The sequence below is a fragment of the Lingula anatina genome, chromosome 10 (assembly GCF_051362555.1).
Source record: "Lingula anatina isolate TDL-2025a chromosome 10, LinAna3.0, whole genome shotgun sequence".
In the NCBI taxonomy this organism is placed as follows: domain Eukaryota; kingdom Metazoa; phylum Brachiopoda; class Lingulata; order Lingulida; family Lingulidae; genus Lingula; species Lingula anatina.
Window position 1 is genome coordinate 3580840 of NC_141776.1, and position 25041 is coordinate 3605880.

Genomic DNA, 25041 nt, shown 5'->3' on the forward strand with positions numbered 1-25041 from the left:
ATTTGTTACAAATAAGTAAGCACCTGTAATCTATAACAATCATTTTATTTAGATAGGCTTATTTTATTTTGTGCGGAGTGATTGTTTGAGGGGGAGTAAGGCATAAACGAAAACCAATTATCACTGCAAAATATAACAGGCGTTTCTAGAAAACCAGACGAGTAAAATCAACGAGCGAAATGGCTGCAGACGGTGGAGCAGCGACATTGTCGCCGGCTGGAATCAGCAACAGTAGACTGGATGAGAATATCGAGAACAAAGTAAAAGAAAGCCACAGGATAGACAGTCTGAATCTGCTAATTTTTCTCATCTTATTGACAATGACTGTTTTAACAATTTGGCTGTTTAAACATCGACGGCTGCGGTTTGTTCACGAGACAGGCCTGGGAATACTATATGGTGAGATTGGTAACATTTTAAAATGGGAAATAAGTCACTGAATTGTCAATATGATTAATTGATACGCAGATCTGTTATTAAGGAAGTGAGAAGTTAATGTGAGAAATATTTGCTCGGCTGACTCGAATATCTGTGACAGAAATTTTCTGAATAACTGTAGTTCATTTGATAAAAGCATGACAACAAATCTGCCAAAAATGCTTTATAAATTGTTGGCCTCTATACACAAAAAACATATAAAACACCAATTATCATATTATTAAGCTCTAAGATAAGTGCCGATATTCAAAGGGTGTTAACAAACATTGCTAGAGCAAACTCTGTTCTTATTGTTGCTGTCATTAAGGCTGCTTTATATCATCAACCTGCAGTCAAACTGTCATTGAGTAATTTAATTACAGGTAGTAGTATGTATGTACAGTATGCCCATCTTCAAGCTGGTGGTTCAAATTACAAATTTTATTACAGATTTTCATATATTACATGTTCATGTGGACTGGCACGGTTGAAGTTGATAATCAAATAACAGATTTGCCCTCCTCCAGGATAAAATTATTTGCAGCCATATAGATACATGTACACCATTCCAAATCTAAATTTTGTACTTCAGCAGTGATGAATTCCATTGGAAAATGGGGTAAAAATAATGAAATGCTTAATTTCCCTCAGCCTAATTAGATTGAAAAAAAAAGTTCAATATACATGTATGACTAAAGTGAATGATGCTATAATAAGCCCAGAAGACATGTGCATGAACAGTGTTAAATTTCATAATATAAGGAGGAGAGATTGCTTACAGCTGTAGTCACCATGTCATCAATTTATTATCACCACATGAAATTAGATATTCAGTTTCAATTCCATTTTGACATGAGTAACTTGAATGGATTTCATTTCCTGTCATTTGTTTCCTGCATGTGTATGTGTTATATATTTAAGCACATACATTTGCATACATACACACACACACACTTGCATACTCATGTAGTCAACACACACACACACATACATAGAGAGAGAGAGAGAGAGAGAGAGAGAGAGAGAGAGAGAGAGAGAGAGAGAGAGAGAGAGAGATGCATGGAAGTAAATAAGGTGAAAACACATAAAATAGATAAAATCACAGCTTCCAGTTGAAACATTCACAGCCAGCAGTTGACAGCATGTGCTCATATGAATCTGTATCAAATATGAATTACTAGTAATGCTGGTGTGATGGTGCCCATCTATATTTCAGGTTTAGGTGTTTCTTGCTTTCTGAACATGTGACAAAATACTGTCTCTGATCCAGGCACGTCCTTCACCTTATTTGTTACTTAATACATCAACTGTAATAGTCCAGACCACAGCTGTTACTGTCACAGGGATTGTAGATGTCTGGATTATATGTGGAAGCAATGCAGGTTGCCTTGCCGAGCTTGGTTGATCATAAGTGCCTGGGATTAAAAAAAAATTCGTTGTTTGTTTGTATCCATTCATTCCTTCAATTGTTTGTTTGTTCATTCATTCATTCACCTTCCAGATAAGAAGCAATACTGAAAAGATGAAAAAATGTTTGCAGTTTTTGATTTACTCTCACAATGTGGATGCCAGTGACTGGTAATATTACCAGTGATGTTTGAATTTGATATTTTGAAATTGGAAAAAAGGCTAATTATCTACTGGAAATATTCAAGAAATTTGAAACTGCCAGTTTTTTTTTTTTTTTTTTTTTTTTTTTTTTTTTTTTTTTTGCGGTATAATAGTCTAACACACCTTGCATCATTGCATTCCTTTAATTAAATAGAGTTGTATGTCTGTTACTATATCATATATCCTCCTCTATAGGCAGTAAACAGCTGTAGAAACACTGGATTACGTGCATACCAGATGCTTTTTTTTTTGTACTCACACAGACATTATACTATATATTTTATCAGCTTGATAAATAATGACTTTGTCTACCCTTGTTTTAAAGAATTTCATCATAGTATATTGAAAAAGCCTTCTGTAGTGTGAAATGACTAGAATAACTGCAGAACATTCTGAGATCGCGGATATTTACAAAAGAAAAAGGCAATGAGAATTCCTTTCAAAAATCTACTAGTGAGTAGACGAGTATTCATTCAAGATTGTCATCACTTCTTTACCACTAAAATAACTGCCTTTCCTGAAAATATCATCAGAATTTGTAAAGCACATTTTTGGGTACCTATCCATTACCAAATTGACAAACTTATGCTGATGAAGACCATTGAGACATCCTTCATTTTGACGGTGGAGGCATAGTGTACATAAATCTTTCTCTGGCCCAAGAGGTTATCAAGACTATCAAATTTGGGACCACCATGTGACGTAAACGGACACAACATTGCTAATTCTCAGGAAAGCCATAAATTTTGCTATCATGGCAAATAGCTGAGTACTAGTAGAAATATTGAAGTCATGCTGGCAGGTTTTGGGATGTGGATTTAAATAAAGCTAATTATTGCGCAGATGCAGGTAAAATGTATGATGTATGCTGACTCTTTGGATTGATTTAAAAAATGCATGTAAATAAGCATACAGTACTCATTATGGTCACACGTCCATGTACACACACACACACACACACACACACACACCCACCCACCCACCCCCCCCCCCCCACCCCCCCCCCCCCCCCCCCCTCCCTTATAATATTACATGTATACATAGGGTTTATTCCCAATGAAACTTTTTGTACTCTTGTTGAATACAGGTAGATTATCAGATTATGAAACATGCCTCCACTTGTTTCCAACATATATAATCACCAGCTTTTCTATATATATATTGCTCAAGGCCAGGAGGGGGCTTGTTGTTGTCGGATCAATTTACTTAGAATGATATTTTAATTCAGAATGAAGCCATAGTCTCTCTCACTCTCTCTCTCTCTCTCTCATTTATTAATTTATAAAATCTATGTATTTTAGGTTTAATAGTTGGAGTCATCATCAGATACACCAGTACAACAGAACAAAAGTTATGGCAAAATTTCACCCTCCCAGAGGAGAGTCCCTTTAATTTCTCTCATCCTCCTGACAACATCCATCTGGAGGTTTCGTTGTTCAGCGACGTGGCCAATAACACGCAGCTTATTACACAGGAGTACCTGTATAGCTTCAAAGGCCTGGTGTATAACGCTGAGAGCACAGAGATCGAAGATAAGGTACAATATCTTTCTTTTTTTTCTGATGGTAATAATTGATTGTTTCTTTGATGAAATTATTGATAGAGCATTATGTAGAAATAAGTTACAAATATAATTGACAATAAATAATGGAAACAACAGTAAAGATTATTGATTACAGTTTCTGAATTCAAATTCATTTACGTATATTTAGCAATCAGGTAAATTTTTGTGCTTTAAGAAAAATTGCAAGCTCTTTTGATTACTAGTATAACATTTTAAGTAATTTTAAACTATTTTTATGATTTGTTAATGGCTTGAATAAATGGGATTTGTTTTTTTTTTTTATCTTCCTTAGGCGACCTTTGATCCAGAGATATTTTTCAATGTTCTACTTCCTCCTATTATTTTCCATGCAGGGTATAGTATGAAAAGGGTGAGTCTTTACATTTCTTTTCTTCATGTTTGATATTATTCAGCTGTCAAGGACATATTTGCATACAGCAATGACATATGTAATAACAAAAATAAGAAATTTATATTAATAAAAAAATATTTTGATTTGTTTGCTTTAAAAAAGTACTGTCTATACATACATGTAATCAAAGTCTCACATCTTTCTTTTAAAGCGCCACTTTTTCCGCAATTTTGGTGCAATAGTAACTTTCGCCTTTCTTGGGACGGCTGTCTCTTGTATGATTGTGGGGTGAGTATACTTATATTTTAGATATCTGATTTGTTTTCTTTCTAATTTCTTATGTGTTTATAGTCTCATAATGTGTGTTAGATCTTCATATATCAGAATCTATCAATTACGGTGTTTGAAAGAATGACAGCAAAATTAAATATGATTACTTTATTTCAGTGGGATATTATATGGTTTCACCCGTCTAATGGTGACTTACAGCTCTCTATGGAAGCAGTGGGGGCTCACCAATTTTGGATTGACAGATTGCCTTTTCTTTGGTGCTTTAATCTCAGCTACAGATCCAGGTAAATATTGAATGGTTTTATCATTTATATTTAAAATCCTGTCACACATGAAGCCATATTAAATTACTTAAATTTTTGTCTTTTTTGGACAGACATTTTCACCTTTTAAGCTAGGAAAGCTAGGAAAAGAAACTGTTTTATATTCGAAGTCAATTAATTTTTATAATTTGAGGTAATAATAACAATAATGATAAGTGAATGAATTAATTAGTAATAAAGCTATAAATTAGTTGTTCATATAATAAATTTATTAGTAAATTACCAATAATTTTTTAATCATTTTTCAATTAATGAAATTAAAACATCTTGTTTTCTTCTTTCAGTGACAATATTAGCCATATTTCATGATCTTAACGTAGACGTGGACCTGTATGCACTGGTATTTGGTGAAAGCGTCCTCAACGACGCAGTTGCCATTGTGTTAGCAGGGTGAGTGTCATCCTCAAATCTTGAATTTTTCAACTGTTTTTTAAAGAATTATAAATGAGATATTGAATCTGTCATTGAAATAACTTTAAACAATGGGTTCAGAGTATTGAGAATTTGTAAGAAATTTTGTTCCCTTTTTTATGTTCTTTAATCTCTTGGTTTGATTAATTGTGAGTATTTTATGGAAAAATTTACACTTTTAAGTTACCAGATAATTTGCTTATGTCTATAACACCAGTTTTATTGACTGTTGAGTCAAGCTTTGTTTTTGTTTAAAGTCTTTTAAATTTTGCTACAAAAAGTGAAAGTTAATTTATGGTGGAAAAAAGATTACTTTGATCTCTATAAGAGAAAATAAAAACAAGTTGTGGCAGCCTAAATTGCTTTTGTTAAACTATTGACACATTTTTTCAGAATTTTTGAAAGGTATGCCACATTGAAAGGAAGTATACTTATTTTTGCTGAATTTTTGTTCACATTTTCTTCCTGTATACTATTGCCCTTTGTGGTTTCTCAAACTAATGTGAAAAACTTATTGAATACTCCTGTGTCGGGTTTTTTGTCATTTTCCTCAGCACAAATACCTACTGGATGTTCAACCTATCTTCCTTTCAGCAATAAAGCCATTGTGATGTGAAACAAAGTTCTTTGTATTTAGTAAACTATCAGATTACGTCTCTCAGCAGTTACATTCACATCTTTATTGTTTTCATTCTGTGAGAACTATGACAATTTTTATGGTGAAGAAAATGTGAGAAAGAAAGATGGCAAGTTAAGAATGATAAAATACTCTGTATAGTGAAGATAATGTTTTATGAAGTAATGTGCCATTGTTTTGAGAGAGAGAGAGAGAGAGAGAGAGAGAGAGATTGGTATTATCCTATAATCAACTTAAAAGGAGAAAAATGGAAGAGATAGAAAGCTGGATAAGGAACAACTGAGCAATGCGATATGAATCTAGCTTTTAAATTATTTCTGAATCTACCTATGAATCAAACCCACGGTGTATATTGAATATGTTTCAAATTTCCTTCCAGTGCGGTGGAGAAATACAGCGATGTGCGGGCCACTGGGATCTCAGACGCAGTGGACTATAAAGCTGTACTGGAGTCACTGGGTAATTTCCTAGGCATTTTCTGTGGAGCTTTTGCCATTGGGTCCTTCATGGGATGTATTACTGCCTTGATATCCTTGAATATTAACTGTATTGAAGCTGTAATCTGATGAAAAAGTTGTTCAGTATAAGTATGTTGTTGTATATTTGTAGTTGTTATGTTGAATGATCATTCCTCCTGAGGTATTTCATTTGATTTACTTATATTTTAAGGTGAGACAATTATTTTATAAATATACTGTGTGTGCACTTAAAAATTTTTTTTTTATCAGATATTTTTATTTACATTTTAAAAATGAAAATGTTTATTATTGATTTTTGGATTCTGTGTTATAATAGGCACTGGAAAAAAATGAACACACTGTATACTTGTATTGCACTGTTGAGACTTTTCTGACCTTTTAGGGTCCTTTGGGCCATTCTTGTGAATTGTGTAAATCCAGTGAATCGTGTAAATCCTACTTTTTCAGTGAGGACTGGTCTAATGCCTGGTATTGGGATATATTGAATCGAAGGGATTCTTGTGTCTTTATTTTATAAGTTGCACCACCACCATATTGTTCTGTGTTACTGTGGAAATATTGCAAATTCCAACGTAAGCCTGGCCATCATCACATGAGTTTTTTCAATTCAACAACCAATGCTGTTCTATTTAATAGAACTGGTATAACCATATTTTGCCATATGTTTTTTTTAATTTCTGTCCAATCCTTTCTATAACCTGTGAAGTTGAGAACCTCCCTCTTTTTAAGTTGAATTAGATAGTCTGAATTTTCATCTTCATTTTATTTTGCTGTATTGTTTGTACATCTTGATTGCATTAAGATATATAAGATAAGTGTTTTTGACATGTTCATCGTCATGGTCTAAGTCCACATTGGAAACAACTCTATATTCTATATCAGCTCCTGTCTGTTCGCATGTTATTCTATATTCATTTGTTCTTTCTAAAAAATGTAGGTATTTTCTCTCTAATATTTCATCTGAATCCTTCACTGCTATTCCTAAACTAATGGCTTGCTCTAAGGACTTTGCAGCTACTGTGACTGTTCTTTTGGCAAGACTCCTTTCCGTATTTTATTTTATCCAAATCCATGTTGTTGCAAGTGGGCTATCATGTGTTGATTGTGGAAATAGGGCGGACTGTAAATTATTGAATTTTCAGAGTAAGGGAGAAAAAATGATACAATACATGCTACATCCTTGCAAAGAAACCATGTGCACTTGGCCCGACATATCCAATTGCTGAAAAATAGAATTAACACTTCTGATCAGTTTCACTTGCTCTACATAACTGTCCTCAGAAGAAATTGGTTTAAGAGGACGAATCTCCTCTAAGGCAGTGGACACAGCTAAAGGTATATTGTCATAATAAAGACATAATGCCTCCCACATTTTCTCATACGCTCCCCGAGACTGTCTGTCTGGTCTGAGTATGGTCTCATTGTAAATGAATGTGACCCATAGTTATATGAGCACTGATGAGACTTTTCCAACTTTTGTTGGATATGACTTATTGGGAGGTCATTTGGGTCATTCTTGTGAATCGTAACCTACACCCCTGACCAATTTTCCTACTTTTTCAGTGAGGACTGGTCTCATCCCTGATGAGTGAGGACATTCAGGTGTTACACCCAGTGGCATAGTGAGCAGTTATCAGATCATTTTATTTATCCCAGAACAATATTAGTGTATGAAATTTACCTTACAGAATATACACATTTTTATGCTTATACTTGATTAAGTATAATTACACAGTAAAATGAATCTGCCATCAGTTTTCCTTAACCAAGTCCACCTTACCAAATATACCCAGATCAGGGACTACCCGTTACTGGAGACCACGCTGTTCTTTCTCATGTCTTACAGCACATTCCTGACTGCAGAGTCCCTAAGCCTTACAGGTCAGTGTGGCTTGGCTGAGATTGTGTTTGGTGTGACAGATCATTGTGATAAGTGAATGTGTCTTTGTTGAGACTGACCTTAAATTTTTAATCTTCATCTCATTTGATATTTTAAAACCTGGTATGGAATATATACTCATTTTCTGTGTATTTTATAAATTATATTTAATATATAAAAATTGAATAAACCTCTCAGTTATCTTGTATGCACACTATACTAGTATACTATACACAATTTCATGCGTCAGAACTTTTTTGATTGAGCACATTTTGATGTTTTCCTACAGGAATTGTTGCTGTGCTATTCTGTGGTATCTGCCAGGCTCACTACACATATAACAATCTGTCCCAGGAGTCCAAAGTCAGAACAAAGCAGGTATGGAAGTCGCCACAATATATGTAGCATACTTGAGCAATTATTTACACTGTCTTTATATTCTCTGAACAGTGCAAGAACATTTCAGGCTGAACTACAACTAGAATTGCATGATAATGAATAAATTTTCCTTAAAAAAGTTAACTCTGTTATTTGAGAGAAGATGATTTGGTAAATTAATTTAATGTTATTACCTGCAAGATATGCCCACCAGAAGGGAGAAGGGGTGCTTGAAGTCGACATGCACTCTTACGACTTGAAGTTGACATGCGCTCAGAGTGTATGTCGACTCCAAGCACCCCTTCTCCTTTTAAAAAGACTCATGGTTTAGTGCTTACATACCCTTGGCTGTTGAACTTAATGGCTGAAAATGTGGTAGCAAAAGATCTGGTATGTAAATAAAAAAAAAATTCTACTCTACCATTTGTAATGTTTGAAGATGTTTACATAGTAATGTGAAGTAATTAATAAATGGTTGTATTGTTGCAGTTGTTCGAGCTTCTGAACTTCCTGGCAGAGAACTTTGTATTTATCTACATTGGAGTGGCCATATTTACTTTTAACCGTCACCGCTGGGATCCCGGCTTCATCTTTGCAGCATTGGTATCCTTGATCTAAATGTGATGAATTAGAAAAAATAATGTATGAATTATTTATTGAGCATTATTAGACGGGCCCATAGCCAGCAATTTCAAAGGAGGGTTCTTTTTCTTTCTAGGGGTGAAAGGTTGTTTAGAACATTGTCAGTTTTAAAGGAATAACTTTTTTTCCATAATTGATAAATTTATGTAACTTATTAAAATTGACATTTTGAACTTATTTTGCCTTAACATATTTGCACAGCTAGCTATTATTGTTGGCAGAGGCCTCAATGTATATCCTCTTTCATTCCTTTTAAATCTTGGCAGAAAAAATAAAATTCCAATGAATTTCCAGCATATGATGATGTTTTCAGGTAAAGATATACATAATTTATTCAGGTAATAAAGATATACATAATTTATTCAGGTAATAAAGATATACATAATTTATGCAGGTAATAAAGATATACATAATTTATTTAACAGTTATGAAAGTGAACATTTTTGTTGATGGAACCTGCTGAAATATTCAGCAGTTCTGATTAGTGACTGGAAATTGATGAATCACGAAAAAAAGATTACAGTTAATGCTTTATTATTATTATTATTATTAATTTTCATCAATATAATAAATCATGCCTTATAATATGATACTAATCTTGATTAATACTGCTCATTTACATTTAGGCTTAAGAGGAGCCATAGCATTTGCATTAGCCATCAGAAATACTCTGACCCCCGCCAGAGAACTGATGTTTACCACCACACTACTTATTGTAATCTTAACTGTGATTTTATGTGGGGGATTTACCACTCAGATGTTGCAGTGGTTACGGATAAGGTGAGATGTTTTTCTGAACTATAATCATGACAATAAAACATTTATTTCATTGAGTGGGAATGTAAATAAAAAAGTTCAATTTTATGACCAGTTTTAAGCCTTTTTATCCCCAGCTGCCCTAGAGATAATTTATTTATTTATTTATTTATTTATTTATTTATTTATTTATTTATTTATTTATATTATGTTTATGTTTATGTTGATTTTATTATATATATATATTAAGTGATGTGTAAGAAACTAGGACAGATAATCAAGATATTACAGGTTTTTAAAAATCTATGCATTTTTAATTTGGCATTTTATTTAACAATTATTGCTTTTCAGGGTTGGTGTGGAGGATGAATCAGAAGCTCAAAATTTCCAGGCAGTAAGGAGTGTGAGTATTATACAGCTTCCTTTATTTTAATGGTCACACAAGGAGAAATATTTTATGTTTAAATGCTGGCATGGGAATTCATATCATCAGTCAGAATTGGCAATAGGAGTGTCTGGCTCTGGCATGTATTTGGAGTCAATTCTAATTTATTTATCAATTTTTATCATTTTTTTTTTCATTTTTAGTTATTCACTTATTTATTCTTTAGAAAAACTAGACTGCCTTTTAGTGTATAGCTAAAACTGAATGTGCCAGCATGAGCTGAATTAAAAGGACGGCTATATGAAAGCATGAGTATACACATACAATTATCATTTCAAATTTTGTTCACATTTCCACCCTTTGATGTCACTGTTAAATAGCACCAAACAGTCTTTGTTTTTTTTTTAAATAGCTAGTTTGAAAAAAAATGTGCACACATTGTTATGCTGACTGATTTTCAAGTCCAGACATTTTCTGCGTGGCTGGTTTTGGTGGGCATTGGAATAGAAATTAAAATTATCTTACTTTCTATCATCCTTACCTGAGTTTGTAATGTGGGATATTAGTATATTCTATTTAAAGATATAAATATTCTCAGGTTCACATTTACTTGAGACTGAAAGATGGTCTTAAATCAGGACTTGGTATATTGGTGTACTGCGATGGGGATCATTTGAGATACCCAAAGTCCCAGGACTTAACAAAATTTCATGATGTCAAAAACAATGGCAGTCTAGTGTGTGCCATGCAGCAATAAATTAAAGCTGACAGAATTTGTCCACTGTTCTTCTGTTTGCTTTCTGTAGAATTATTAGTCTGTCGCAAAATGGTGAATTAAATTTAGTGTTTTTTGCTTGTCCTAAGAAATAAGCTCCACTTTACACATATGGCCTGTCCTGTGATGTCACATAGTGTGAACAGTCAGTTTTAGGATAATCCCCATACAGATTGAATCTGTAGTGACTGAAGTAAAAAATATAATTATATAATAATATAACTGGCACAGGAGGTAACTGTTGATTTACCCTGGGTCAGAGAAGATAATTTTTCTTTAAAAGATTAAGACCAAGTGCTTTTGTGAAACAGGCACCAGAATCTTTGAAAAAAATATGCTTTGCTTCTGTGTGCTTCTCTGCTTTATTCATATAACACTACAATTTTGTTGTCATACTGACTGTATTTGTTTGTATTATCATACTGTTATATTATGCATGCACATTCATTTTGTTCACAAAAATTGAAAATGTGGTTTCTCTTAATTAAAAAATGAGTAGCAGTAATCTTTTTAGTATATTCTTTTTCTTAATTTTTCGTACCCAAATTGTCATTATGGAAAATTTATAGATACTTGACTGGTGTCCTTTGATTAGTTGACCTTAGATTATGTTGACCTTAATTTTGTTGACCTTGACACACCATCACGCACCTATTATAATTACGTCATTTGTGACCTATATTTTATCCTCATCCTGGGTTTCTGCAGGCTATCAATAAACAGAAACGCTATCAGACTATGTCAGATGCACAGTCAAATGGAGCGTCCAATCAGGGGGGAGATACTGGAGACGCCATAGCAACTGCCAGTGGCCAATCAAATTTGAACATGACTACGGTTTGTTTTTATCACTGTTTTGTTGATCACTTGTATTGGCTGTCTTTTGTAGTCCTGGTCTTTTTGTGACTGTTTTAGTCTTTGTGTGTGTCTGAATGTTTAATTCTGTACCATAGTCTTTACATACTATCTTTAACTTATTAACATCTTCTTGATATGGAATGTCTCCTTTACTGATGCAAAGAAAGCTGCTCTGCAAAATGCTCATCCTCTTTTTTCCCCAAGCATGGTAATTCTTCTTCAACAGTTCTCTTCTTTTCTGTTTGATTTTTTCCATTTACCATTGTAAAGAATGTTTTAAGATTTGAGGTTGTGACTGTTTCACAAAATTTGCCCCAAAGCAGTCAAGAACATAAATGCACTTTTGCTGACTTGGTTTGTGTAGTTGTTGCACTTCCATTCTTTGATATATTCAATCTATATTTTATTTCAGAAAGATATTTCATGATTTTTAGCTTCTAGATTTTCATTAATTTATGCAATTCCATTATTAATGTTGCCAAAAAACAATAAGTGAATGAGGGAATAAATAAATAAATAAAATAATTAATTGACTTAAGTTGCAGCTTCTACTATTCTATATTGGTGAAATGTGCCATGTTTACCTGCCAAAATTTTTAGTTGAAAACTGTGATGGTAATTGTAAATGTTTCAGGATGTCCTGATAAAACTATCTGTCCTATTTGTATTTTGGTGCAAATGCAGTCTAATAATAATAATAATAATAATAATAATAATAATAATAATAATAGCAGTTATAATAATTATAAAAAAAATTATTTTTTGAAAAATTTAAAACTTTTGTCCACATATGTCTTTAGTCTTTTTATGATAAAACTTAATATGTAAAAATTTCTCAAGTTCATACCAGGTAGTGTGCTTACCCATTACCTAGATTTTAATCACTATATATGTACTTTGTGTAATACGTATGTGTAACTTTTCATGGCCTTTGTATGACCTTTAACCTTGACCTGCATATAACCTTGACCTGGCAGTGTTGCATCCTCGTGCCTTCTCATCTGTCTGTTTGATGTCAGTTGTGGGTTGTTTCTTGTGTATGTCATGTATCTGACCTTTATTGACCTCTGTATGACCTTAGTTTGACCTTTATATGACCTTGACTTATGTACATGTAGACCTCACCTGATTTACTTACCACCTGGCTGCATATGAATGTTATCTCATTGTTTGTATAGTCAACTTGTAAATCTAAGGTCTTTGTATTGTGCTTTTGTATTGAACAGTTTTTATTGTGACATGTAAAATTATTTTGGTAATTGATTCAGTGTTATAAATATTTAAGTTTTACCTCACTTAAGCCATTGATCTACGGCATTCTCCTAGGTATGGTAATGAATCTCTTTTCAGTGGGCAACAATAAAAATTGAAAAGAAGTACAGTGTAGCCTGATTTTCAGATAAGATGCTACCACTCAAAAGGGATATTCTGATTTAAAGAATTTAGGACAGTATCTGTAAAATTCACAATTTTCCTTTTTGAAAAGATTGGGTCATAAATGAACTGATTTTTTTTTAGACATTTGGGCAAATCATGGTTATACCAGCAATTTGGCCCACTGAGATTCAAATATTGATTACTGTTGTTCCACTTCCATGGAGTCAACAGACCTGTACTTATTTTTAATACAGATTCACGTGGCATAATATTTTATTTATTTTATACACTTTTTTTCTGACTGAAATATAATACTCACACATGCTTAACCAGTTTTCTTTCAATTATTCCTTCAAATTGCACAAATATATTTTGCTTGCCTTCTTTGAAAATATGTTGATTCTTCCATCTTTTGCCAGTTACAATCATGTTGACATCATAACACTCCAGTTGGGAAGGTTTAGGAAGGTTTTACTTTGTACCATTCTCTCCTAGAAGCCAATGAAATTTTAATTTTCAAACAGCTCAAATATTAAGTACAGCACACACACACACACACACCCTGCCCCCTCTCTGACCTCTGAATCAGTCTCAACATTTGTGTTCTCCATGATCATGTTTGTGTTCTCTGTTTCAGAGTCCCACAGATGCAGCCCCTCCCCCCATGAGAATACAGGAGTCAGAGAAGGCCTGGCTGGTGATGAAGTGGTACAAATTTGACCAAAAGTGAGGGAGTTTGATCTGTTCGCTCTTAATGATTTTTATTATTGATTTTGTTAAAATAATAGAAATAATAATAATAATTACAATGTTAAAATGAAACTTATTATTATTATCATCATCATTAGCAAAATCATAAATAATGTTTGTTTATATTTTTGAAAATTTTTATTGTAACAGTTGTTATTGTTATTGCCTTAAATGTATGGCTGACTTTATAATTATTATTATATAAAATCAAAATTGTCTCTTCTTTTTCCTAGATTTATGAAACCTTTACTGACTCATGCACGACCTCCACTCACAGAAACACTGCCTGCTTGCTGCGGGAGGTTTGCAATGTTCCTGACAACAGAGCAGCAGTTGGCACAGGTAACACATCTCACTGTTAGACCACATTCACAACAGTGGATTAATAGATCACATGTGGCAACCCACTAAAAAACTTACTGCTTAACCTTCTAAAAGACGCTCAATTGATTGCAACAAGCATTCAAGTGGGTCAGCTATATTTGATCCGTGGATTTGTTAGTCGGCTGTTGTGAATTGCTCTTAATGTACTTCATACGTGTAACTAGAGAAATTTCAGGTAAATGGCAATTTGTTTGAACACAGGAAAAATATGTTACAGTGCTTTTCTTTGTCTCTTGAAGTAAAACTTATACTTTAAAAAGTCAAACGGATGATATATTCATTAAAAAAAAATTTGTTCTCAGAACAAGCATAAAGCTGAAAAACTGATTTCAAAAAGTAGATCGTGAAATAGCTTCTAAGTCAAATTATATTGAATTGAAGGTGTTATTTTATTCATTTATTAATTTTTTTAAAATATATTTGTTTTTAGGCTGAGCCTGGACGTTCTGATGACAGTGACGAAGATATGATTATAGATGAAAATGAATTGACATACGGCGCAGATAATAACAGCGAAATCCTGGACGGAGAAACAGGAAGGAAGGGAACATTGGAGGTGAGTGTGGAGATGTTCTTTACTCCCAATGTACCATCCATTAAGTTCATCCAGTGATATGTTATTTTTCCACATTAAGTCTTAAGATTTTTTACCACTTGATAGATAATATGTGTATTGTGTTGATGTTTTTTATGGAGAATTGAAACATTTTTATTAGAAAAAATATAGGTATAATAGTTTAAGTATCAGTCCTTCAATCAGAAACTGATTAAAAAAAGAAAAAGAAAAAAATCAGGACAGACAGAAGACAGGAATCAAGTGTTGTTGATCACCGGTAAATCTGATGATGCCTTACTGTTGGTGTCATGTTCTGCTTTACCATTGTCATGGTATTTAGCATGAGCTAGAACAGATCTTATCTTCATACTTATATTGCCAAATTTTGTGATATTATAATTGACAATAATTGCATGCTGATTTTGATTAGCATGCATTGTTAAAGTGACCTTTAAGGTTAATTGCCCTTAGGTATTTTTTTACATTTTATTAACAGCATGCACAAGCATAAGTTTGAGATATGTTTCACATAGTATTAATTTAAGAACACTTTTATTTAGGAAGGGATTTAATTTTATTCCAATTTTAACAGGTATTTTGAGGAGTTCAAAATGGGGATTGCACTGAAGAAGTCCTTTATTATGTGTTAGGTAACTGTCTTAAAGGTTTTGTTATAATTAATATTGTTGATATCAGTTTATTGACACCAGCTGTACTGTGGCATATAGGGTTGTGAGAACACCATCTAAATATCACATTTGACGCAATGTCTTAATGGGCACAATATCACAACCAAGACACTGTCACTTTTCACAGCTTCACTACCAACACACTGTCACTCTTGGTGACAACGCCGCGACCGTCAGTGTCACACCATATATTATCATTACATTACAAGTAAAATATTGCTCTAAATATACATGTTAAATTTTGCTAAAGAGATTAAATGTTTTTCTATATGTGAGGCATGGTGTTTTTGATCCCTCGTCAAAGACCTAGATCACAGGGCTGTTTCATCAATGTGAGCTTTTTTTACTAATTTTACGCAAGAAACTATGAAAATCCTTTTTCTATGTGTAAGGCATATACACAAATGAATGCCTTAGCTGTGAAAGATATATGGAAACTGGAAAGTGGTAAAATTCATTTATATTAGGTTTATTTTGGTTCAGGTTATATTGGCTTGGTTTGTGTTACTTTCATTTTCTCTTTTGGTTTATGTTTTACTTTCTTAAAAGCTATTTTAATGGGTAAGTTTATAACCTCGGGGATAATATCTAGACTTGGATTTTTGGTTGGTTTTGGCCCCCTTTTCCTTTTGCTGCAGAACTTAAGTTTTTAATTTCTGTTAATGATGTACAGATAATTGTTTTGTAATTCAAATATTCACAATCCATTGAATTTGAAAATGAAAATAAAATCTAAATGACAGGATAAAATGTGTGGAAATGATGTAGTTGATTAAGGTCAATTTCTCATGTTTCTCATAAGTTGTAATTTGGATCAAGTGAAAATCTTTTGACTTTTTTTTTTCAAAATATTCTGTTAGTGAACATTGAAGGCATTATATATGGCATTTTATATAGCTTTGTTCAGACTACATCAGCAGTCAGGCAGTAGAAATATAGTATTGTCACTTTAAGCTGATTTTTGGATTTCATGATGTGAACCAAATTTAGAATAATTATAGTAGTTTCTTGATTTTCAAATAATTAAACTCCAGTATTCTCACTATAATACACTGGACCAATGAGGTCTTCATCTGAATAATTATAAAGTAATCATGTGAGCTCACCAAATATATAAATATATACACACTGAATAATTTTAATTAATTGATTTTTATTATTGAAAAACAATTTCATGTTTCCAAGATGGCGCCGACCTATGGCGACACTCCTTTGAGAGCTTATCTTATCAAACTTTCCAGTGTCTCAAAAGACCCTACCCTTCATCAGGGTGTGAGGATTGAAAGAGATACTGAAATGTTGGGGCAAAAAAAAAAAAAAAAAAAAAAAAAAAGTTGCCTTAAGAAATTAATATTATAATTAAAAAAATTATAATATTATAATTCTTCATATGTAACATCAGTGATGGAATTCTTCACTGAATGATATGAGTTCATCACGCATGATACAGTTACTTTTTTCTGTCCCATGATCTATTATATCTATCAGTTATATAAAAATACAAGATGATTACTTGGTTTAACATTTCCTGGCCTTGAGATGACCTCTGACTGATAAAGTTCTAATTATTGGTAATGTTTGAGCAGTGTAAGTGGAGTTTTCATGCTGCACTGGTACATAATAATAATTAATTTTTTTTCCTTTGAAAACAAAAAAGATGAAGGACAGAATATGTTTACTTGTTGACTGATAATTCATCTTGAACTGATTCAGATTATGAGAAATTGATCTTAATTGTTGATGTTCCTCCTTTTATCTTTCTTGCCCTGTTTTTGTCTTGATTGTGTGTTGATTTGTGTCCTGTTTTGTTTCTGTTTTGAGGTTGGGGAAGGGGACCTCTCAGCTACAACAACCACACCCTCTACTGCCAGCTCAGATGATGTCCAGATGCTAGAAGTGTAGCAACTTCCAGAAGAAAAAAAACTGACACTGTTTGGTCTTTGTTGTGTTGATTGTGATGCTGTCTCACCTAACACATTAAATGGTCCAGGTTGGGTTGGATGGGCCTTGTGCCTCACTTAATACACTCAGTGGTCCTGGTTGTGTTGGTTGTGATGCTGTCTCACTTAACACATTGAATAGTCCTGGTTGTGTTGGTTGTGATGTTGTGTCTCACCTATCAGTTTAAAAGTGGCATAATACTTCATCTAAAACAGCTGCTGCTGTTTTCAGTATCCAAGTATGGGCACATGTACACACGCACACACACACAGTGCAAATTAAGTTGCATTCAGTATAATGTTATTGATGATAAACACAGGGATGATGACAGTATGAAGTTTTGTTAGTGTGGAAATGCAATTTACAGTAGGTAACACCTCAAAGATTTACTGCATTTATCATAATCAAACAAACAGACACAGTGTTTACTACAAAAGCCATACAGACAGAATTATACTCAACAGTATGGAAAAAACTTTATAAGCAAGTTGTTCATGTCAATTAATTTTTTCAGCCACATTTATCAGGGTCCAATCTTTTAATTGAAAGCTCCTCAGCCAGTATTACAAAGTGAACTTTATGTAGCTGGCTATCCAAGTTGAACGAAATAAGCTACATCCATTCTCCTGCCTGGACATTTTGTATCCAAGATTGTTTGTTAAAATTATTTTTAATATTTATATATGGAAAAAAGGAAATGCTCTTGAGAAACTCAGCAATCACCAATTAAAAAAAAAAGACATGGATGCAAAAAAATAAAGACTGGTGTGTTTTAGCTGTTTGGAGCCTGACAGTTTCACCCTTTATCAAAGGGCATTGGTCACGTGATTGAATCATCAATGTGAGCTCTTGAAATTAGTATTACCACTTTTACTCAAGAAAATAACTCTTATCTTTTCAAAGGGAAAAATTGTTATTTTTACAATTTTTTTTTAAATTTAAAACATACCTATTGAGTGGTGGCAACAAAATTGAAAGGCAGGCTACCATATTGTTTAATTATATGTAGTAAAAGCACTACAAATACTCAATAGAAATTTGATTTTTATGATTTATAAATTATGTATCTGAAAGATTGATGATTTTTTCCCATTGAAAAGATAGAATCATTATCATAGATAATGTTTATATGGATAATATATACATGTGTGTTTTTAAAAGTCAGGAATGAAGCTCTGACATCACTTTAAAAAAAAAAAAAATATATATATATATATATATATATATATATATATATATATATATATATATATATATATATATATATATATAATGTGTATATATAATGTGTATACATAGTAAATAGTGTAGATATCCATTAGATTAATGGACGGAACCTCCACAGAATTAATGGTGTATTTGTCAACAATAAATTTTTATAAAATGAAGTAACTGTATACTTGTGTTCTTGAAGATTCAGACTATAAAGTGTTCAAAAGCGAATGTGGCTAATTTATTAACACAGGTCAAAATTGCTGATCTCCAGTGCCATTTGGACAGTGAGGCAGAAACCAGATTTTTAGAACACAAAGCTGGTTTAAAGTATATAGCTTGCAATTTTTTCACTGACTTTTGGTATGGAAAACCTTGGTGATGGAAGGAAAAGTTTAGAAAAGTGATTTTTTTCTTTTTCTACATAAAATATGTAACACACTGTTCTGTTAACTGCCAACTGTTTGAGAAATGGAGAAATGTTATGAATACAGCATTCCACTATGTGTTGCTTTTGTTGACTACAACAAAGCTTTTGATTCAGTAGAGACCCAGTCTCATATATAGAAACCTAAAAGACCAAGCATGGATACATTGAGATCTTTAAAGATATGTATACTGATAGCTCTGTAAAAATAAAACTATTTGAAAATTTGCACATAAAAATTGGTAGAAATCCAAGGAAATTTGTAACTACTGTAACACCACATCTTAATATTAAATATTATACCTGGTCCAGTCAATCCCTGAGCAGCAATTGTTTTAAAAAAAGATGACAAAACGAAAATGATAAACAAATGAATGAAGTGTTTGAAGATTTCTATAATTTCTGTAACAGAAACCTGGATACGAAGGGATATTGTTACAACATATTCTTATTATTAGTGCACTGATTACATTTCAGTTTCAGCTTTATTTGTCATTTTGTTCTTGTTCCAGTTAAATCTAGATGACATCCAGCCTGGAGTTAACACTATTACTTAATCTTTGAGGTAGCTTTTTGATGAGTTGCTGTGATAACATTGCATTTTGTTGATATTTATTTATTTATTTATTTATTTATTATTATTATTATTATTTTGGTTTATTTCATTTTACATGTATATCAACGTAGTTGCCTGAAAATTGCCTGCTCTGAATTTCAGTGCCATATTTGTGAAACACATGCGAGAAAAAAAAAAAAAACTTGAGTCTTTTGCTTCACCTGTGTACTGCCTGTCTTTTTGATCCAGCTTTGCCATATTCTCACTATTATCTGAAAACAATATATGGCAAAGCTCTTCTGAAATTCAGAGTGCAATTTTAATTTGCTTACTAAAATCACTCCAAGCTTATAACTGTTAGTTTTTTTTTGTTTGTTTTGTTTCTTATTTCTTATTTCTTTTTTTTTTTCATTTTTTTTTTTTTTGTATGACTTCATTATAACCAATGCTGATATTCTTATTGCTAGATGGAATGAATGCAAAACCTGCATTAACAGCCAATAGCTGAGGTAGACGTATATAATAGAGGCTTTTTATTGGATGTAGTAGTTTAATTTTTACCCAGGTGTTGTCTTGGTGTGGGGTTGATATTGTCTCACATTTGTTATTTGAAAGTAAAGGGAATAGAGAGGCTGACAGACAGACAGACGGACATATGAACAGACAGACAGAAAGACAAATATACATAACTATAGAGACGGAGAAACAAAAGGTGTGGAGTGAAAAAAAAAAAGGAAAAACAGCCAACTTAGATTTTAATTTCTCATAAAAATATTATCCACAACAGTTACACAAATTTTTGTATAACTATTTATGCTCCATCTGAGTTCTGTCATAATAGAATGTTACAAAACTTGTATTCCATAAACAGATTTGACAGAGTAGTTTAAAAAATGTTATTTGAAGAATTGAAATTTCAGATTTGAGTTGCTTTTCCTTTTATTTACCCACTACATACTGCCTCTGAGTGTCTTTCTGTTACTTACCTAGCAAGAAAACCATTTAATTCTACCAGTGGCGTGGTTGAAAGTGAAATTCTGTACTGTATCCCATTATTTATGTTGTATCAATATATATTTATATTACCTGTATTGTTTTTATTGAATACTTGTCCTCCTTGAAGTATATTCTAGGACGATTACTGAATGTGATAATGTTTACCTGATCACCAGGTGGAAGCATTTACCTTGGGATGGGCTTGTCTTGGGACTTAAACTTTTATTTGCATAAACCTGCCTATATATTTTTTCATTTTTTCAGTTACATAATCCCCCCCCCCTTTTTTTTTCCCACCCAACTACTCTTTTCACAATCTTTGTCCTGGACCAGCACAAACCCTATCATATCATTGTTGTATTTCAAATTGCTTTTCATAATTGAGATCATTAAGAACAATATTTTCAAATTTTTTGCAGTTTTTGTTTATACACATGCATCAAGTAGCCACATATTTATACACAAGTCTACATACACTTAAGAAAAATATCTTATACAATATCAGCATATCTCTCTCTCTTTCTCTTTCTATCTCTCGCACCTCTACACATCAAATTCAATTTTTTTTTTTTCAATCACAAGGGATTACTTTATGAGGCTATAGGGGAGGAGGAAGTTAGCTGTCTTTAGCTGTATTTACAGTCATGTTGTATACAACTTGATTGAAATGGTTTCCTGTAGGGGGAAGTAAAACTGCATTTGGGGTAGTTTGAAGGGGTGGTCTCTATTTGGGATATGTTTTCAAAGTGGTTGAAGGGAAGTTGTGGTTGAAGTTTTGGAAAAGAAATGTCTTATTAAAGCATTTGGATTAAAAGAGAAGACACTGATAGTTTTTTTTTTCATTATTCATAATTTATTTTAGGGATAAATATACAAAAAAAAATGGAAATTTAGAAAGGACAATTTTTGTGAAAAAAAATATGATAATTATAGTGAAGTATAGAAAGTCATCATTACACAAGTCACCAAACCAGCGATCAAAATGTTGTACAAAATAAATGCAATTTTCATAAATAATAATACACATATTTTGAACTTAATTTCTGTTCCGTTTACAGAGCATGATTGATGACGGTGACCTTGGCCTTGGTGTGGATCGCAGGGATCACAGAATGCAGCCCACGAGAATTTTGATTCCAGGAATTGGAGGAGATGACGTGTGAAACCTCGTCACACCTAACGCAATGTCACATCTGGCATAATGTCATACCTAACACACTGTCAGATGTGACATACCATCACACCTAACACAATGTCACATCTGGCATAATGTCACACCTAACACACTGTCACACCTAACACGCTATCACACCTAGCACACTTTCACACTGTTGCATCTATTACACTGTCCTACTGAACACACTAGAATTTGGTGTTGTAAATGCAGTGTACTGCAGAACCTAGGTAAAAATAGCACAGACTGTACAAGCCAAGTGGATAATACATGTAAAACTCTGGCATTGGAGGATGTCAAATACTTTGTGATGCATTTCCTTAATCATTCAAACATGTTTTTGCACATGGAGATGTACAGCAAAATTTCATCACTTTTGAAGGATTTGACAGACAGGTTATGCTTTAGTCATCAGGGCTGTTAAATTCTGATGGTTTTTGTGAAAGAAACAAGGGCTTCGTATTGTGCTTTATGTATGTTATACATATGTAGTGGCTGCAGTGTTAGGGTGCATTCCCAGAGATTTTGATCGGTCCAGATATTTAGATTTAGATCGACCTAACTCTCCAGCGCGCACCATAGTTAATTACCCCCTTACAGCTTTTAGTAGGCAGGACAGACGCTTAAGCCGGCTAAGCTGACAGTAATCTAGTGAGACTCCCCACAGGGATAGATCGATCTAAAATCTATGGGAATGGGGTCTTATTCACATCTTGATAATAATGACAAAAATGGATGTTACTTGGATAGCTATCAACACTGGCATTTTTGGGTAGAGGGGAGGGAACCCACTTGTTTATTTATATTTGTATTTATTTACTTTATTTGTGTATTTTATTATTATTATTATTGTTTTAAAATGTTTTTCTGCCTCCAATGGTTGGCAAATTTGAATATAAAAATACAATTTCAGAGGGAAAAGTGGAGTGAGGCTCATAGCACCTGTGTCTGCAGTGACAAGAAATAGATTTTAATTATAATAAAACACACTATGGTGACACCTAAAATAGATTAACATATGAAATAGCTCACACTTGTTCCTAAGAATATACGGATATATGAGGATAATTCTGATTTATATAAAATAATTAAAAACATGGGAGTTAGTTTTTACGTGATGTATGTGTGTGTATATAAATATACTATGCTGAATGTTGTTGTGTCTGTACATATAGTGATCATAAGTAATTATCATGGCGCAGTTTTTGTATGTATTAATGCACATGCAGGCATGTACTGCATATATGTGATAGTTATCTGCGCTTAGCAGTTGTGTAATTAATATTTTTTTGAATAGGACTTCTCATTTTAACGAACAAAATGGTATTGATATTATATAATATGTCCACCTAAGTTGTTACTCATACCACATGATATTGCTTTCTAAATCTTTTAGTAAGGTTTATTGTTATGCGGTCTTAGTATGTTATGAAATAATACACTTTGTTGGTTCATATTTTTTTTTCCAAAAAGTAATTATTATACTTTGTAGTGCCAGTGAACCTGTGGTGTGCTGATAAAATCATTTTATCAAATTTTGTATGCATTTGTTGTAAAATATTATCACATGTTCATAATTTAATAAGAGAACTGGCAGTAAGTTATCCAGGAAAAAGTATTCTCTTATTTACGGTGACCGGCTAGCCCAAGAGTAAAAAGAACTGGATTAATAGGGGAAAAAGATATAGGTCAGCAAATGGCCTGTATGGATATTAATTCGTATGTAGATGATTGACCACAATGAGGCCGGGACGGTTCTGTATTTTTGTCATCTTTTGTTTTTTTTTTCTGTAATTGTATATGCATAATTTCTGTAAAATTTGTATAATTTCTGTCTGTATATACACAATTACTGTTAAGCAACCAGTCTGTGGAAATAATCATAGCTGTCAACAAAAAAACCTGCAAATTTGTGGAAATCGCTGCAAGAATAAATAAAGCAGATCTATTTGCATATAAAAATCATTTTAGATTTTTTGTGTTATTGAGAGCATTTTTACGCGAATTGTCCAGGTTTAAATTGTGTAGTAGGTGGATGTGTATCCAATCTGAAAGATTTTCAGGAGTTGAGGCAGTATCACTAATTGGTTGATCAAGTAATTCATAAAATTGAAAACCACACTACCTAATTTTATAAACCATTTAAGAATAAACAGTAATTCACACACATAAAAGTGACCATGAACAGTGATGCATGAGAGATTTTAGCAGAAAATGTGTGTAATAATAAAAGATGAATTTTTTTGGTAAGCTGAGTCACTGTAGAGATGATTTCATCACACTCTTAAATAAAAAACAATGTCACAATTTTAGTATAATGTTTGGGTTCCCTTCCAGATAGGGAATGTGATAAATTTTAAATTTGGTCTATCAATGTTACCCTGAGTGTCAGAGCAACGTAAAAGCTAGCTTGCTAAATATACCTTGTGGTGGAGTCGCTTTTACTAGCACTGAAGACCAGCGGCCATGTTAGGTTTCCGTCAATCAAATAGAACTGCTCCGCAGTGAATCTGCAGTTGAATGTCATCAGACCAAAATAAAACGTAAAACAAATTTAATTCTGCTTTATTTAATTTTATTTGCTGTATTTAAGATGTAAAGAGAAAAAATAAATGAAGCTCAGGGTGCAAGAAAGGGAATTTGGTAAAAAAAAATTTCATTCAAAAGAATGATAAACATTCAAATTTGTGATAAGTGTTAATATGTGATCATGAAATGAACATAAATTGGGGAAAGTGCATGCATCAAAATGTGCAGTTCTATGTGGGGGACACTAGCAACACCAAATATTTTGATTTATGGATAAATCTGGAATACTTATATGTCTAAACATATATTACTAAAATAGAATGCACTTTTTCAACCTTAAACATCCGAATAACACATTTACTTGTTATGCATCATGTTATGTACCCTGAGTGTCAGAGCAACGTAAAAGCTAACTAGCTTAAATATACCTTGTGATGGAGTCGCTTTTACTAGCTCTGACAAACAGCGACAATCTGAGGGCATTCTTCTTCAAAATTTTGCCTGGGGCGCTTCCATATTTGGAAGTCACACGTCACAGCTGTGTCCGCCTGGATCCATATTTGGAAGTCATAAGTCTCGTACGTCACAGGTTTGGCCGCCTGGAGCTGCCTTTCCCGCCTCGCGCTGAAGTTATCTCGTGCAGACGAGACAAGAAGCAAAGTGCCTGACTAAGTTTGAATTGAAAATATCTT

General features: G+C 32.9%; 1 protein-coding gene across 6 annotated transcripts; it reads left to right on the forward strand.

Moving 5' to 3' along the window:
- Positions 1-59: 59 nt before the first annotated feature.
- On the forward strand, positions 60-23785 carry LOC106153488 (sodium/hydrogen exchanger 6). 6 transcript variants are annotated; one of them, XM_086997255.1, is made up of 19 exons: positions 60-399; positions 3330-3565; positions 3885-3962; positions 4156-4232; positions 4392-4519; positions 4843-4948; positions 5986-6138; positions 7866-7966; positions 8254-8342; positions 8832-8945; positions 9186-9297; positions 9611-9764; positions 10092-10143; positions 11609-11737; positions 13773-13861; positions 14119-14227; positions 14700-14825; positions 19607-19659; positions 21705-23785. In XM_086997255.1, the coding sequence occupies exons 1-18, from the start codon at positions 180-182 to the stop codon at positions 19649-19651; spliced, it is 2118 nt and encodes a 705-aa protein (XP_086853381.1). In that variant the 5' UTR covers positions 60-179; the 3' UTR covers positions 19652-19659; positions 21705-23785. The 6 variants fall into 6 exon arrangements, with proteins under 6 accessions (XP_086853381.1, XP_086853382.1, XP_086853379.1 ...); XM_086997256.1 differs by lacking the exon at positions 19607-19659 and adding an exon at positions 20118-20159; XM_086997253.1 differs by lacking the exon at positions 19607-19659 and having other exon boundaries at positions 21705-21822; positions 21891-23785.
- Positions 23786-25041: the final 1256 nt, after the last annotated feature.